The sequence below is a fragment of the Pelophylax lessonae genome (genome assembly GCF_965119305.1).
Source record: "Pelophylax lessonae genome assembly, chromosome: 4".
In the NCBI taxonomy this organism is placed as follows: Eukaryota; Metazoa; Chordata; class Amphibia; order Anura; family Ranidae; genus Pelophylax; species Pelophylax lessonae.
Genome location: NC_138771.1, coordinates 405,418,089 through 405,433,921, shown reverse-complemented (window position 1 = coordinate 405,433,921; position 15,833 = coordinate 405,418,089). Strand labels below are relative to the sequence as shown.

The window sequence follows — 15,833 nt, the reverse complement described above, 5'->3', positions numbered from 1 at the left end:
ACAGCTTGGTGCAGGTCCTGCAGACACCCCGGAGGCAAATGAAGATTTGAGGGAAAGAATCTGTCTGCTGGCCGGGAAAGGAATTCGATCTTGTATCCCGATCGAACGATTTCCAGAACGATGTCCGATATCCGGAGCAGCCAAGATTGGAGGAAACCGCGCAAATGTCCCCCCACCCCTGAAACGGGTGAGGGCGACCCTTCAGACAGAGGCGGACTGACCCGCCGAGCCGGTATTGCCTGACTTCTGCTTACCCGCCCAGGGCTTCTTCTGACTGCCCTGAGCCTTGAAGGGCTTGCCCTTGGATTGGTTCCGAAAGGCACGAAAGGACCCCTCAGTGGATCTAGGCGCAGAACCCCGCTTGCCTCGAAAGGACTTGTTCTTCTGGTTCTGGGGCAGCAAAGTGCTCTTGCCCCCCGTGACGCCTTTTACCAGGGTATCCAACGCCTCGCCAAAAAGGCGAGAGCCAGCATAGGGAAAATCAGCAGCTGTTTTCCGCGAGGACTGGTCAGCCGACCAGCTCTTCAGCCATATCAGTCTCCAGTACCGAGACACTAGAAAGGCGTGCTACTAAAGGGGCCTCATTCAAGGCCGCATCACACAGATACATGATTCCCTGGTGGATTTGATTTCCAGCCGGGCAGGCGGATCATCATCAGACACGAGGTTGCTCCTAAGCACCTTCGTCCAATCAGCCACCGCCTGAGCCACCAAAACGGACGCGAAAATGGGTCTGAGCAACGAGCCCGCCACCGTATAGGAATGACGGGCCAGAGACTCCAACCGCCAGTCCGTGGGATCCCGGAAAACTGGGGTATCCTCAGAAGGAACCAAGGTAGCCTTGTTCAACATGGCTACAGTGTGATCTACCTGTGGAGGCACACACCATCGTGATTCCGTAGCCAGTGCAAAAGGATAAAGCAATTTGAACCGACTAGGCACCAGGAATGGACGTTTTAACGTGCGCCACATTTCATTAACAGTGTAATGAAATTTAGCTGGGCAGGGAAAAACCTGCGCCAACTTGCGGGTCCTGTGTATCCCAAATGAGGACACGAAGCCCGGAGGACAGGGCTCATCCTCCAAATGTAGTGTTTCCTTAAGAGAAACAATTTATTCATTCATGGTCGCCCGCTCTTCAGGCGACCCCGGGGAAGAGATATCAACCCCTTCCACCTCTGCCTCCCCCTCAGACCCCAGCAGGTCCAAGGATGAGCGAGACCCTGAAAAGGGCACGCTCGCAGCAGCCATATCACCATCTGAATCAGAGGAGAGAGACAATCTGGGCCTCTTTTTAGTAGCACGTTCAGCCATCAGCATTTCCATATTTGACACCAAGGTCGCCACTACAGCGGCCAAATCAGGTCTCAGAGGGGCCACAGGAGAACTGGGGACCCCCACCAGAGCTGGGGGGAATTTGCTGTCCTGAGAATCCATTGCTCAAGGTGACAAAAAACAGTGCAATAAAGTTAGTACTGTCCCTTTAAGATCGCTGCAGAGTGCGCAGCCCACCGCTTCAGCTACAGTGACAAAAACCCCCAAACAGGAGAGAAAAAACTGAGCCAGAAATGACAATACAGAAAGATATTGAGAGCAATAACCTGCAGAGCCCCACAGAGTGTTGCCACCGAGTGTCCTGCTTCAGAGGAAAAGGAAGTGCTGCTAGAGTAGGCTGAACTTATAGGCTGCATGACTCAGGGAAAATGGCTGCCCCATAGGATTGCATGGGAGGCTCCGCCAAAATGGCCGCCGGACATGCGGTCGGAACGTTCGTTCGGCTACAGCAAAATGGCGGCGGATGGCGCCAAAAAACAGCATGTAGATTGCCCATAGAGAAGCCAAACATGCCTGCCCATACCTAAAATGGCGGACTGCGCGGATCTTCCCCGCTGCGGCCGCCACACACACCGTCTGCACCCCCAACAAGCACTGAAGTGACACCGGGAAGGGGACCCCCCAAAACATACAGCACCGCAGCGCATGCATGCACAAGCGATCCCCGCAGGGACCGCATCAGGGAGTCACACAGGCACATACAGGGGGACACAGCAACACAGGACTGCCACCCCAGACAGAGGCCCCACACAGAAGTACTTACCTGTACCAGATGGCGTGGGGTGCCTCTATGAATGGAAAACCGCTGTCCTCATATGACAGGGAGTGCCGTTTGCCAAGGACATGACACTGCAGCATCGCAGATGTGTCCTGTGAGGTAGTCACCTCACGGCTGCATCCCTGCTGCGAATAGGGATGGGTCATTCATAGTGCCAGGACGAACCACGGCTGAACGCTCGATGGCGGGCTGCGGGTCCATCTGACCCTCTGCCCTGGAGAACCAGGGCGGTCAGTCCGAATCCCAGCACCGCAGGAATCCTTCTTCCGAAGAATCGACTAAAACTAAAGCTGACAAAACAAACAGCTAGTAAAGTAATAAAAAAAACTGACATTTTAAAAAGAAATCAAATAAAAAAGGATTAGATAGGCTGAGACTGTAGCCCCAGCACAGGGAAGCCTAACTACTCCTGACGCTAGGCAGAATGAAACTGAGTTGGGAGTGGTCACTGCAGGGGGGTATTGACCAGATGGGACAGCCCCCATGGGTGTGTATATGCAAATGCTTTTGTTCTTTTGACTAAGTCTTTATGCCTAGGTACTCCTGCGGAGCGGAAGTCAATACCCAACAGTGATGACTTGGAGGCGGCAACTGTCGGAGGACGCAAGAGAAAATTTTCAGCATCACAAAAAAAGGTAACCAAAATGAGTCCCCAAGATCACTAGATTACAAACAAAAAGGTTCTGGGGTGACTGCTTTGCTACAGCAGTGCCTGAATGAAATGTATAAGTGCACACCTAGGCTGTACCATAAATACCTTTCAAGGCTTACTTTTACTTTAATTTGTTTTAAAAAAGGCCCCACCCTGCTAATAACTTCAGCATGAAGATAAAGTGCAAATCATTTTAGAAATGTGCATGTAATGTACACATGGGTTCGACCATGAATGCATTTCAAGACTCAAGTTAATTTAAAATATATTTAAACAAATATAAAAACAGGTTTGCAGTATAAAATAGCGAAACTGCAATTTTACTAAACTCTGCATGGTGATTGGGACTTGAAGTACAAGTAATTTTAGCTGAAACAGTTGTATGCAGTTTTGGAATAAATTGTTCTACATTAGGCTTTATCGGTACTATTATCTGTACTATATCCAGCAGTTCCAGATGTGGAAACATGCACAAGGAAAGATGTGCCTATAATAATTGAACCACTTTTTTTTAACTGACGAAAGTGATGCCTACAAGTTCTTTTCCAAGAAGGCGCTACTGCAGTGTTTGTCAACCAAAGTTCCACTGAACCCTAAGGTTCCTCCACAGATTTCTAGGGGTTCCTTGAGCAATGAGTAATTTGTGCCTCTCAGATAAGTTCCCACAGACATCAATGATCTTTTTTTTAGCCATCTGTACAGGGGTTATTCTTCCAAATGACCACAAGTGTATGGAGAATTTTTCCCACTGACCACCACACTAATGTATCATGAGTTGTAGATAATAGCCCTTTTTAGCAGGGGTTCCCTGAGACTGGAAAGTTATTTCAAGAGTTCCTCTGTGTTGAAAAGGTTGAGAAAGGCCGCTCTAAGGTGTTGTTCAATACTTCGCTTTTAAATATGACTGAAGAAATTCAATAACATTTTGTTGAAAAAAAAAATATGACTGAAAACGTAGCTAAATGCCATTAGACCTGTATTTTAGGGTCACGATTCTAGCAGACTATGAGGAATGTACATCCTTAAGGCAATCATGTTACCATTATTATTAAAAAAAGAATAGCGCACACATGCAAAAGAAATTACCAAATTTGAAGACAATCCATAAATAAAAATGGGTATTTGGTCCCACCATATGGCCATATAGTGCTCAAGCCCACCACTACGTCAAAGTACCCCATTATCAGTGGGTCCTACACTATCCATGAAAAAGATGAATCCAGCCTAACCCTTGGAGACAACACTCCTTGCTGGGAAAGATGTGCAAATGCACTACAGGGGACTCCTATATCCACTTGATAGTGGACACTGATGGAGTACAGGTGTGTGTGGAGGGTGGGGTGGGTTGCTCAACCTCGGTAGTCTGGTCAGACCGAATACATAATAAACAAGCAAAAAATTTGGGGGAGCATACCCATGTGTGCGCTATTCTTTTTTAATATACATGTCTTTTGGTTCATAGCTGCACCAGCTTTAGAAATACATGAGTATGCTCCCCCAAAATTTTTTGCTTGTTTATTATGTATTCGGTCTGACCAGACTACCGAGGTTGAGCAACCCACCCTACCCCCCACACACACCTGTACTCCATCAGTGTCCACTATCAAGTGGATATAGGAGTCCCCTGTAGTGCATTTGCACATCTTTCCCAGCAAGGAGTGTTGTCTCCAAGGGTTAGAAAGGCTGGATTCATCTCTTTTTCATGGATAGTGTAGGACCCACTGATAATGGGGTACTTTGACGTAGTGGTGGGCTTGAGCACTATATGGCCATATGGTGGGACCAAATCCCCATTTTTATTTATGGATTGTCTTCAAATTTGGTAATTTCTTTTGCATGTGTGCGCTATTCTTTTTTAATATACATGTCTTTTGGTTCATAGCTGCACCAGCTTTAGAAATACATGGGCATGCTCCCCCAAATTTTTTGCTTGTTTATTATGTATTCGGTCTGACCAGACTACCGAGGTTGAGCAACCCACCCCACCCCCCACACACACCTGTACTCCATCAGTGTCCACTATCAAGTGGATATAGGAGGAGTCCCCTGTAGTGCATTTGCACATCTTTCCCAGCAAGGAGTGTTGTCTCCAAGGGTTAGGCTGGATTCATCTTTTTCATGGATAGTGTAGGACCCACTGATAATGGGGTACTTTGACGTAGTGGTGGGCTTGAGCACTATATGGCCATATGGTGGGACCAAATCCCCATTTTTATATATGGATTGTCTTCAAATTTGGTAATTTCTTTTGCATGTGTGCGCTATTCTTTTTTAATATACATGTCTTTTGGTTCATAGCTGCAACAGCTTTAGAAATACATGGGTATGCTCCCCCAAATTTTTTGCATGTTACCATTATTCCGAATGTAACTTCACGTGAAGTGAAAGATAATTTCTTTCTTTGCTAAATGTGCCAACACTGAGAATCTTACTTAATGTAGGACCAGCATTACAAATTGTTTAGATGGGTTACATTTGTACTCTGACCTTATTGCCAGCTCGTCCTGTACGTCCCGCTCTATGCACATAATCCTCATAATGGTTTGGGCATGAATAGTTAATCACCAAGATTAATTGTTTCACATCCAGTCCTCGAGCTGCCACAGAGGTGGCCACCAGTAGCTTGCATACACCATTTTTAAAGTCATTGATTATACTGTCACGGTCATATTGATCAATTCCTGTAACATGAGGCAAAAGAAAATCATTAAAACAAAAGCAAATCATATTTGTTGAGGAATGCAGGCACACAGTTATGTTAGTTTACAGCAAAGATAGAAATATCAGAACTATTACTGGTGACTTGTTGAAGGTTGAAATTCTAGGACTCTCATCCTCATCCTAGATTCTATACTTGGATCCGGTAATGTTTGAACTTTGAAATTTTAAGACTAAGTCAAAACTCCTCTTATCTTAACTGTACAGTACAGGACACCAGCAACATAATGCATACACCATGGAATATTGCAATGAATACTAACCATGGGTAACAACTGCCAACAGGTCCAAACAAAAAACGGGTAAAAAAAAAAAAAAAAAAAAAAAAAAAGAAAAACCAAACTTCAGAGTGCCTCTGCAAGAACCTTGCAGCAAAAAGCTGCATCCACAGAAGACTAAACATTTACCTGGTAAAACTTTGGTAAAAGTGTGACCCCAGTTATAAGATCAGGTGGCAGCGTTATGTAGTTGCGCTTCACAGCCTTGGTGCCAAAAATCCAAGAACAACTCACTTCCTAATAAAGGCAACCTTAAAGTGGCATAAATCCAAAAGCAAACATTATATTACAGTTTACCTTATTTTTTAGGAAGTGATTGCATTTATTTTCTTTTTTATGCTTTCCGTCTGGTGATCCAGCTAGTACGTCAGTTTTTCAAAACAAGCAGTTCAGCAGAATATATCAGTTACAAAGATAGGACAAACCATTTAACACTGACATGGGTGCTTACAATGATCAGCTTTCCTTTTATCCCAAAAGGAAGAAAAACGTTTTGCTGTACAATAACGGCTATTAAGGTATTAGCTGGAGCTTGGCCTCAATTTGTCTACTAGTTCAGATCACCAGGTGGAAAAAAGGGGAAAAAGATTAAGAAAACTGATAAAGCCACCACATATAATTATTGGTAAGCTGCAATAGACTCCATTCTTTGTTTTGAGTTTAAAGCGGTAGTAAACCCAAAACCAAAAATGTAATATATTGCAGCTTACCAATGATTCGATGTAGTGGCTTTTTTAGGTTCTTTTCCCTCTGTTTTCACCTGGGCAGTAACACACCTGCTGTATTAGAGTGTCCCCACCCTGGGTAAGGCAACACAGGGGGCACCTTTGGACAGCAGCATTGCCAGCCTAGGGGGAGGGAAGTGTTCCATGTACTAGCAGATTAAATACACTAAAATTAAAGTTGAACTCCAGCAATGACTTAGTTACAGCAAACCGTTTATTCCTTTTGGGAAAGAGGTTTTACATAAAAGCTGGTCATTTTAGGCACCCCAGTTTTAGTAGGTCTCATCTCTAGCGGATAGAGAGCTTTTCTGTTGAAAAACAAAAGGCTTACTCTGACTGGATCACCAGGTGAAATTATATGAAAGCCTTTAAAAGGAAAGGAATACAGCAATCACATCTAAGAATGTTTATTCTACAATATAATAAAAGGTTTGCTTTTGGGTTTAACACTGCTTTACGCATTTGCCTACTGGGCACTTTTCCCTCCTTCCTGCCCAGGCCAATTTTCAGCTTTGAATGACAATTGAGATGTTAATGCAACACTGTACCCAAGCAATATCTTGATTTTTTTTAAAAAACAGATAAGAGCTCTCTTTTTGTGTTACCACTGGGTTTATTTTTTTCTAAAAAAAGGAAAACATTTTGAAAAAAAAAAAAAAAAGCTATTTTTTAAATAACGGAATTTTTGTAAAATCTTGCCGTAAAATTCCTTTCGGAGTCCTCCGACAGTTGCCGCCTACTCATACAGTCTTCACCAATGGGTATTGACCTCTTATCCATAGGAGCAAGCTAGGCATAAGACTTGTTAGAAACAAAGCAATTTACATAGAGACACCTTTAGGGGGCTGTCCCTCTGGTCCAATACCCCCCTGCTATCAGCATTCTCAACTCAGTTTGGTAGAAAGCAGTTAAAGTCCAAAAGAACCCCACAAGAGGGACGGGGGCAGCGACTGTCAGAGGACTCAGAGAGAGGAATTTTACGGTAAGATTTTACAAAAAAAACAGAATTTTTGTAAAATTCCTTTCTCTGAGTCCTCCGACAGTCGCCGCCTCTTCATATTCGTCACAATGGGGTTATTGACCTTTGCTCCGTAGGAGTAGCTAGGCAACAGAATATGTTAATATCAAAGCTTTTAGCATACCCCACCCCTAGGGGGTGGTCCTCTCAGTCAATACCCTCCTGCTTCCTGCATTCCTACCTCAGTTTCAGTAGTATAGCAGTAGAGTACACAAACAAACCCCAAAAGAGGGGCGGGGGCGGCGACTGTCGGAGGACTCAGAGAAAGGAATTTTACAGGTAAGATTTTACAAAAATTCAGTTTTGTCTTACGTCCTCCGACAGTCGCCGCCTCTTCATATTCGTCACAATGGGGACGTCCCAAAGCAGTGTAGACATGAGGGGTGGGAAAACAGCAGCCGCGCCTAAAGCAACGCAATACCCACATCAGAGAAAGGAACCTTACCAAAGGAAGGAAACCAACTGGGCAACATGAAAAAATTTGCTCAACAGGAGCAACAACCCAGGAAAACAAATAACCTAGGGATAAAAACATCCCAACAGCCAAGGGTCCAAGAAAAAACAGGGAACCCTAAGGCACTGCCGCACAAAGAACCTTGCGGCCAAAGGAAGCATCAGCCGATGCCTGAACATCCACTTTGTAGAATTTTGAGAAGGTGTGAACGGACGACCAAGTCGCCGCCTTACACACCTGGGCCACAGAAGCCCGATGATGACAGGCCCAAGACGTACTCAGATCTTGTAGAGTGCGCCTTCACAGGCATGGGGGGAACTTTCCCCTTCAAAGCATAGGCCTGTTCAATGACCTGTCTGATCCATTTGGCGATGGTAGAAGCCGACGCCGCCATGCCCTTCTGAGGCCCCTCTGGAAGGACAAACAGAGAATCCGTCTTGCGAAAGGATTCCGTCGATGACAGGTAAACCCTGATCGCTCGAACAACATCCAAGGAATGCAAAGCCACTTCCTTCGGATGTTTAGGCTTTGCGCAAAGCGAAGGCAAGACAATGTCCTCATTGAGGTGAAATTCTGAAATCCTTTTCGGAAGGAAAGACGGGCTAGGTCGCAAGACCACCTTATCTAAGTGAACCACCAAATACGGAGATCTGCAGGACAAAGCAGCCAGCTCCGACACCCTACGAGCCGAGGTGATTGCCACCAAGAAGGCGACCTTCTTGGACAACAGACAACGAGATCTCCCTGATTTTTTCAAAGGGAGCATGTTGCAAAACGGACAGAACAAGATTCAAGTCCCATGGAGGCAAAGGCTCCCTCCTAGGAGGGACCAGATGCCGTACCCCTTGAACAAAGGTGCCAACCAAAGAATTAGACGCCACAGGGCATTGAAAGAGAACGGCCAGAGCAGAAATCTGACCCTTAATCGTGGCCAACGCCAAACGCTGGTCCACGCCCGTTTGAAGAAAAGCCAACACTCTTGATACCGAGTATGAGCGAGGGGAATACCCCCTGGACTCACACCAAGCAAAATAGGCCTTCCAAGTACGGTAGTAAACCTTCCCCGGAGAGGACTTTCTAGCCTTGATCAAAGTGTGAATGACCTCAGGGGAGAGACCCCTATCCTTCAGGATCTTGGTTTCAACAGCCAGGCCGTCAAAGCCAGCAACTGTAAAGCAGGATGGAATATCGGCCCTTGAGACAGGAGATCTTCTCGAAGAGGCAGACGCCACGGAGCGTCGACCGCCAGATTCACGAGGTCTGCGTACCAAGACCGGCGAGGCCAGTCTGGTGCCACCAGAATCACCGTTTTCGGTTCCGAGGCCAACCTGCGAAGGAACCTGGACAGCAGCTGAATCGGTGGAAAGGCATACAACAGGCGATACTGATGCCAGGGCGTCACCAACGCGTCCGAGGCGTCTGCCCGAGGATCGCGCGTCCCTGCCACGAACCTTTCCACCTTGTTGTTCAGACGAGACGCGAACATGTCCACATCTGGGGACCCCCACTTCTCGCACAACATCAGGAAGACATCCGGGTGAAGAGACCATTCTCCCTGGTCCAGGGCCTGGCGGCTCAGATAAGCCGCCTGCCAGTTCTCCACCCCCGGAATGTGAACAGCAGATATCGCGGGACGTGCGTCTCGGCCCAAGATAGAATGTCGGCTACTTCCCGAGCCGCTCGGGCACTCCTGGTGCCCCCTTGGTGGTTGATGTAAGCCACCGCTGTGGCATCGTCCGTCTGCACCCGAACCGGACGGCCCTGCAGCCTGTCCGACCAACGCCGAAGGCAGAGATTTATCGCTCGCAATTCCAGAATGTTGATCGGAAGGGAGGACTCCCCCTCCGACCAAGTTCCCTGGGCGGACAGAACGCCCAGAACACCACCCCAGCCCGACAGGCTGGCATCCGTGGTGATCACTGTCCACGAGAAAGGGCGAAAGGACTTGCCCCGCGACACCGCCGGGGACTGGAGCCACCACAGAAGGTCCCTTCTGGTGCGATGACTCAACGAAATCTGGAGATCCAGAGACTGCGGTCGTCCGTCCCACCTGGCCAGAATCTCCCTTTGGAGACCCCGCGTATGAAACTGGGCAAAGGGTATCGCCTCGAAAGCCGAGACCATCAATCCCAGACACCTCATGCACGTCCGGAGGGACGAGCACTGAACGTCCCTGAGGGACCCGACTTCTTCCTGAAGCTTCCGGAGCTTGTCTTCCGGCAGGAAGACCTTCGCCTGAACAGAGTCCAGGATCATTCCCAGGTAAGGAAGACGAACTGACGGACACAGCGTCTACTTTGGAAAATTTATCGTCCAGCCAAACTCCTGTAGCGTCTGCATCGTGACGGACAGGTCGCTCACCAGGCCCTGACTGGTCGCAGACCGAACCAGAATGTCGTCCAGATACCCCAGGACCAAGATGCCCTGGGCTCTCAATAAAGCCAGAACCGGCGCAAGCACCTTGGTGAAAACCTGCGGAGCCGAAGTGAGACCAAAGGGTAACACCACGAATTGGTAGTGATCCTCCGAAATGGCGAATCAAAGGTACTTCTGGTGACCCTCGAATATGGGGATGTGAAGATACGCATCCTTCAGATCGATAGAGGCCATGAATTCCCCCGGAACCAGGGCAGCCACCACCGATCACAGGGATTCCATGAGGAACTTGCGAACCCGCACAAAGCGGTTCAGAGCTTTCAAGTCCAGAATCGGACGTACCTTGCCCTCCTTTCTGGGCACAGTGAACAGATTGGAATAGAACCCCCGAAATCTGTCCCGATGAGGCACCGGAACCACCACTCCCTGAGCCCGCAGGTCCCGCACCGCCAAGTGCAGATCCCGCAATCGCTCCGGAGACAGCTGAAGATTTGAGGGAAAAAATCTGCCTGCCGGCCGAGAGAGAAACTCGATCTTGTATCCAGATCGAACGATTTCCTGAACCCACCTGTCCCGAATGCGGGCCAGCCAGGGTTGAAGAAAACCGAGCAAACGTCCCCCTACTCCAGAACTGGGTGAGGGCGCCCCTTCAGGCCGCATTGTTATGGGCAGCAGACCCGGACTGGCCGGACTTCTGCTTACCTGCCCACGGCTTTTTCTGGGAGCCTTGTCCCTTGAAGGGCTTGCCCTTATAGTGCGACCGAAAGGCACGAAAGGACCCCTGAGGGGGCCTAAACGAAGTATTCTTCTTACCGCGAACAAACTTAGTCTTGTGAGTCTGGGGCAAAAGAGTGCTCTTACCCCCAGAAATACCCTTTATCAGAGTATCCAAAGATTCGCCAAAAAGGCGAGAGCCCGCGTAGGGCAAATTAGCCAAAGTCTTGCGAGAAGATTGGTCAACAGACCAACATTTCAGCCAGATCAGGCGACGGTTCAACACCGCCACACTCTGGAGACGCGCAGCCAAAGGGACCATATCTAAGTCCGCATCACACAAGTACATGACACCCTGATGAATCTGATCCACCATAGCCAATGTTGACGGCGAAGCAGTCAGTCACCAGGGTGCGCCTGAGCACCTGCGTCCAATCGGCAATAGCCTGGGCTGCCATAATGGAAGCAAAAATAGGCTTCAGCATAGAGCCCGCAACCGTATAAGAGTGACGGGCCAGAGACTCCAATCTCCTGTCCGTAGGGTCCCGGAACACCGGGGTATCCTCCGCAGGGATCGCAGTGGATTTATTCAAAATCGCCACCGCGTGATCCACCTGAGGCGGCACACACCAACGCTCATCAGTAGCCGGTGTAAAAGGATAACGCAGCTTGAACCTACTCGGCACAGCAAAAGGCTTCTTTATATTGCGCCATTGCTCATCAACAGCGCGCTGAAATTCCATAGAGCAAGGAAAAACCTGCGACATTGTGCGTTTCCTTTGCGTCCCATACGAGGACATCAAAACAGGAGGACATGGCTCATCCTCCAAATGCAGCGTTTGCTTGATAGAAGCAACCAACTCATCCATGAGTGCAAGCTCTTCAGACGAGCCAGGGGGAGAATTATCAACCCCTTCCACCTCAGCCTCCCCTTCAGACCCCGCAAGGTCTAGAGATGAGCGAGACCCTGAGAAGGGCACTACAGCCATAGCATCCCCATCGCCCTCTGAATCAGAGGAAATTGACACTCTGGGCCTTTTTGTGGATCGATCAGCCACCAGCATCTGCACCTGAGCAGCTAAGTTAGCCACAATAGTAGCCAGATCAGCCCCCTCGGGGGAAGCAGCAGCCCCTTGGCCCCCTACCAAGGAGGGGGGAAACTTGCTTTCCTGAGAATCCATGCCCCAGTAGACTTAGGAAAAAAAAAGGAGTACTGCCCCTTTAAGATCGCGGCGAGCGTAGCCCACCGCACTCACAGAATACACTGACCCCCACAGGGATAGGAATACAAGGCAAGGAATACAGGAATATGGAAAGGTAAAACCTGGAGGGATCACACAGGCTGCTGCACCGATCGCTGTCCCAGAGGAAAAGGAAGTGATGCAAGACTGACCGCCCCTATGAAGCCTACGTAAAGGCTACACAAACATGGCCGCTGGCTGAGGCTCCATAGGCAGATACAGAAACAGCGCTGACATGAGGCCGGATCGATCGCCGCCAAAAACGCCGCTCTTTCCACACAGGACCGGCCACCATAGCTTGCTGCAAAAAAATGGCGGACCGCAGCAGCGGTCGCCGCACAGTATGCTCCAAAAACGTTGCACAAGCATGTCACACACAGCATACAGCATGTCTCACAGAACTCTCAGCCTGTTACACAGAGCAGAGCAGGAGAGCCCCCCCCCCCCCTCTTCAGCCCACAGAAAGGCAGCTAATACTGACAGGGAGCTCAACGTTTTTTTCACAGACATGCAGGGTCCCACAGTCCCAGACTGACACCCAAAACAGACAGGTCCCCACACAGAATACACTTACCATCCGGATGGCGTGGGGAACCCGCACAAGCGATCAAACCGCTGCACTAGGGACAGGGAGAGTCGCAGCCAGGACGCAGTGGAACTGCGGTGCGAAACCGCAAAGGGCGTCCGGTGAAGTAGCCACCTCACCGCAGCGAACAGGGATGGGTCGTTCATATATGCCAAGGAAACCTGAGCTGAACGCTCGATGGCAGGCTGGGAAGCCACTGGCCCTGAACCCCGGATACCCAGGGAGGCCAGCCCGAGACCCAGCTCCGCATGATCATCTTCATCCGAAGAACTAAACTAATGCTGAAAAATAACTGCTAAGTAAAGAAGAGAAAACACTTGAAATAAAATCAAAAAGAGAGAATAGAGGCTGAGACTGAAATCCCAGCACAGGATAAGCCTGCTAACTCCTGAGCTAGACAATTGAAACTGAGGTAGGAATGCAGGAAGCAGGAGGGTATTGACTGAGAGGACCACCCCCTAGGGGTGGGGTATGCTAAAAGCTTTGATATTAACATATTCTGTTGCCTAGCTACTCCTACGGAGCAAAGGTCAATAACCCCATTGTGACGAATATGAAGAGGCGGCGACTGTCGGAGGACGCAAGAGAAATTCAGTTTTCTCTTACGTCCCCTGACAGTCGCCGCCCACTCATACAGTCTTCACCAATGGGATGTCCCTAAGCAGTGTAGACATGAGGGGTGGGAAGCACAACCGTCACAAAGGCAACGCAGCACCCAGGTCAGAGAAAGGAACCTTATCTGAGCAGAAAGGTAAAAACTCTGGGTAACAGAAAAGCTCAACTGGAGCAAACAACCCAGGAAAGCAAACAAACAAGGGGGAAAACAACCCCAACAGATGGGGACCGGCCAACGCCATGGCCCCCTCAAGGCACTGCCGCACACAGAACTTTGCGGCCAAAGGAGGCATCTGCTGATGCCAAAACATCAAGTTTGTAGAATTCGGAAAAGGTGTGCACGGACGACCAAGTCGCTGCCTTGCACACCTGGGCCACCGAAGCCTAATGTCGGAAAGCCCAGGACGCACTCACCGCTCTGGTAGAGTGCGCCTTGACAGGGAAGGGAGGAACCCGTTCCCTAATAGAATAGGCCTGTACAATCGTCTGCCTGATCCATTTAGAAATGGTTGCCGCAGACGCAGCCATACCCTTCCGAGGGCCCTCGGGAAGGATAAAAAGGGAATCCGACTTTCTGAAGGATTCAGTAGATGACAGGTACACCCTGATCGCCGGACTACATCCTTGTTGATGCTTAGGATTCGCACACAGCGAAGGCAAGACAATATCCTCGTTAAGGTGAAAATCTGAATCCACCTTAGGAAGGAAAGATTGGTTAGGTCGCAAGACCACCTTATCCCTATGAACAACCAGGTAAGGGGAGCGGCACGACAGGGTCGCCAACTCCGACACTCCGGCAGATGTGATCGCCACCAGGAAGGCAACCTTCCGAGACAGCACAGGCAGAGGAATCTCCCGGATGCTGTCAAAGGCAGGACGTTGCAAAACGGACAGGACCAAATTCAAGTCCCAAGGAGGTAAAGGAGCTCTCCTAGGAGGAGCCAAATGACGCACCCCTTGAACAAAGGTGCGTATCAAAGAGTTGGACGCCAAGGGGCGCTGGAAAAGGACTGCCAGTGCAGACAACTGACCCTTAATCGTGGTCAGCGGAAGACGCTGGTCCACGCCAGTTTGCAGGAAGGCCAACACCCTCACCACCGAAAAGGAGCGAGGATGGACACCCCTGGATTCACACCAGGCAAAATAAGCCTTCCAGGTACGGTAATAAATCTTACTGGACGATGCCTTCCTAGCCTAATGCAGGGTAGGAATGACCGAGAGACCCCTATCTCTCAGGACCTGGCTTTCAACCGCCACACCGTTAAAGCCAGGGACCGTAAAGCAGGATGGAAGATCGGCCCCTGAGACAGCAGATCGTCCCGTAACGGGAGCCGCAATGGAGGCTCGACGACCAGTTATATGATGTCCACATACCAAGACCGGCGCGGCCAGTCCGGGGCCACCAGAATCACCAACTTCGGTTTCGAGACCAACCTGCGAAGGAACCTGGACAACAACTAATCGGGGGGAAGGCATAAATCAGTTAATACTGATTCCAAGGCACCACCAGCGCATCCGAGGCGTCTGCCAGAGGATCGCGCGTTCTTGCCACGAACCTTCCCACCTTGTTTAGCCGGGATGCGAACAGATCCACATCCGGGCATCCCCATCCCGCACACAGCATCTGAAACACCTCCGGGTGTAGGGACCATTCCCCCTGGTCCAGGGTCTGGCGGCTCAGATAATCGGCCTGCCAGTTCTCCACACCCGGAATGTGGACTGCCGAAATCGCCGGGAAGTGTGTCTCGGCCCAAGACAGAATTTTGGTCACTTCCTGGGCCGCACGGGCACTCCTGGTGCCCCCTTGGTGTTTGATGTAAGCCACCGCAGTGGCGTTGTCCGTCTGCACCGCACAGGGCGGCCCGGAAGATGATCCGACCAATGGAGCAAGCAGTCCGATCGCTCGCAGTTCCAAAATGTCTATCGGCAGGAAGGATTCCTCCTCCGACCAAGTGCCCTGGGCAGACAGAGTGCCCAGAACGCCACCCCAGCCCGACAGGCTGGCATCCGTGGTGATCACCGTCCACAACAACGGCCGGAAGGACTTCCCCCTCCGTCATAGCCGGAGACTGGAGCCACCACAGAAGATCCTCTCTGGCTTGGCATCTCAAAGATATCCTCTTTTCCAAGGATTTAGGAAGCCTGTCCCACCTGGCTAGGATGCCCGCTCGGAGAGATCATTTGTGGAACTGTGCAAACGGTATCGCCTCGAAGGCTGACACCATCAATCCCAGGGACCGTATGCAGGTCTTGAGCGACGAGGTGTCGCTGTCCCTGAGGGACCTGACTTCGTTCTACAAAGTCCGGAGCTTGTCCTCTGGCAGAAAGACTTTTGTTTGGGCG

The 15,833-nt window shown here is 49.7% G+C and overlaps 1 protein-coding gene across 1 annotated transcript in view; it reads right to left on the bottom strand.

Moving 5' to 3' along the window:
- The window catches only part of DDX46 (DEAD-box helicase 46), a 395,525-nt gene that overhangs the window by 172,976 nt on the left and 206,716 nt on the right, over positions 1–15,833 (bottom strand). The window contains exon 16 of the mRNA XM_082254255.1: positions 5,253–5,446. Coding sequence (XP_082110381.1) covers positions 5,253–5,446 — 194 coding nt within the window. The remainder of the gene's footprint in view (positions 1–5,252; positions 5,447–15,833) is intronic.